Source organism: Arachis hypogaea, chromosome 1 (assembly GCF_003086295.3).
Source record: "Arachis hypogaea cultivar Tifrunner chromosome 1, arahy.Tifrunner.gnm2.J5K5, whole genome shotgun sequence".
Lineage (NCBI taxonomy): Eukaryota > Viridiplantae > Streptophyta > Magnoliopsida > Fabales > Fabaceae > Arachis > Arachis hypogaea.
The window spans coordinates 40,128,953-40,130,606 of record NC_092036.1 but is presented as its reverse complement, the minus strand read 5'-3'; the positions used below and the strand labels follow the sequence as shown (position 1 = coordinate 40,130,606).

General features: G+C 35.5%; 1 protein-coding gene across 1 annotated transcript; it reads right to left on the bottom strand.

Moving 5' to 3' along the window:
* Positions 1 to 976, bottom strand: LOC112802924 (uncharacterized). The gene has a single exon (XM_025846352.3). The coding sequence runs from the start codon at positions 768 to 770 to the stop codon at positions 222 to 224; it is 549 nt and encodes a 182-aa protein (XP_025702137.1). The 5' UTR covers positions 771 to 976; the 3' UTR covers positions 1 to 221.
* Between the last annotated feature and the right edge of the window lie 678 nt (positions 977 to 1,654).

Here is a 1,654-nt window from a genome sequence, read left to right as displayed (position 1 = left end):
TTACACATCCATAAGTCTTTTATGATAGATAAGAGGTAGTATTAACTAGTTATTACATGAACCCATCAGAAAAACCCTAATATATAGCACAGCAAAATTAATTAAATTGAAACACCTTAAAACATACATATATATGACCTTGATGATAATTTATATAGAGTATGAAAATGGAATTATTAAGCTACAAAGTAGTATTCGCTAGTCCTTAATTAATTAATTAACTATTTTAGAGGTGGACAAACAAAACCAGGAGGAGGAGTCATGCCACAAGTTGCAAGAACCTGAAGAGCAACAGGGATGAATATGTTGAGATTAAGAAGCTTAATCCTAATAACGGTGCAAAGACAAATCGCCGCTTCAAGATCAAGCAACCCTTGAATCACTGGACAACAAATATTCTCCACCGGGTTCCCTATTCCCACATGCACAATCCCTCCGGCAACGTCCAAGCACAGCCCTAGCTTCAGCGCGTCGATTGGACAGGTCGCTCGAGTCGGCGGGGAGGTCGGCGGCGGCGGGTATATGATTACTGGAGGGGGTTGCACTGGAGGCGGGATGATGATGACTGGTGGTGATGGATATGACGGCGGTTTCGGGGGGTGTTTTCCTCCTCCCCCGTGATGCGGCGGGGGTTTTGGGCGGTAGTGGTGGTGAGGCGGTGATGGATGCGGCTGCGTGCAAGGACCACATGCTAAGATTATTGGTGGCATAGCATTCAGCATTAGAATCATGAAAATCAAGAACGTAGCTTTTGAGGTTGTTGGAAACATCGCTAATTAAGTTATCTTTGTTTTCTTCTCTCTTTGATTTTCCTCAAGATTGCTTGAATGTAGAAAGTGGAAATCGAACTCTTAACGGTTTTCTATGATAAGTGAGAATATATTGTTAAGGGTGCCGTATATATAGAGAGAGAGCAAGAGACATGCATCTTTGAAGATTCTAGCTTGCTAATTAATGAGTTTAATCTTTCGTTAAACAAGATATATAGCTAGAATAAGATTATATATTATTCAACATGCAGTAAGTAACACATGGCATCATATAGAACATCCGCGAAGACATGCATGCACTCAACAACGTCTTATTATGTGCAGAACAAGAATAGATATAATTAATGGAATAAACGGACAAGAATATAAAAGGAAGAGTTTGGGATGAATAAAGATACACATCAAAGATTCATAATTATCCAATATATTTAAAGGTGGAAACTCAGGGCAATCACAGTTGCCTTTTATGTGAGGTTGATAACCGAGAATTATTAGAAAATTTAACTGATTTAATTAAATTTTCATCTAACAACTCTTAGTTATTAACTTTACGTAAAATCGATTATACCTTCGCCATATTTAAAAGATTGGTTTTGATGACGAAATCATCATACTTAGTGAGATTTTAATATTTATAAATTTTCGATATGTATTTTTCTTTATTAAAAACAATCCTTGAAGTATATTTTTATATATATTTTTATCCATGGCAAATTTTTTTATGTATATTTTTTGTCTATTTAGTCATTGATATTATATTGTCATGGTTTCTGACTCTCAGATTATTAGATATCAACAACATGCAATGTGTCTTTTGTAACAATATCACAGTAGTCAAAATAATAGGAAATTTAATTCTTTAAGCAAGTGTATGTATTATATAA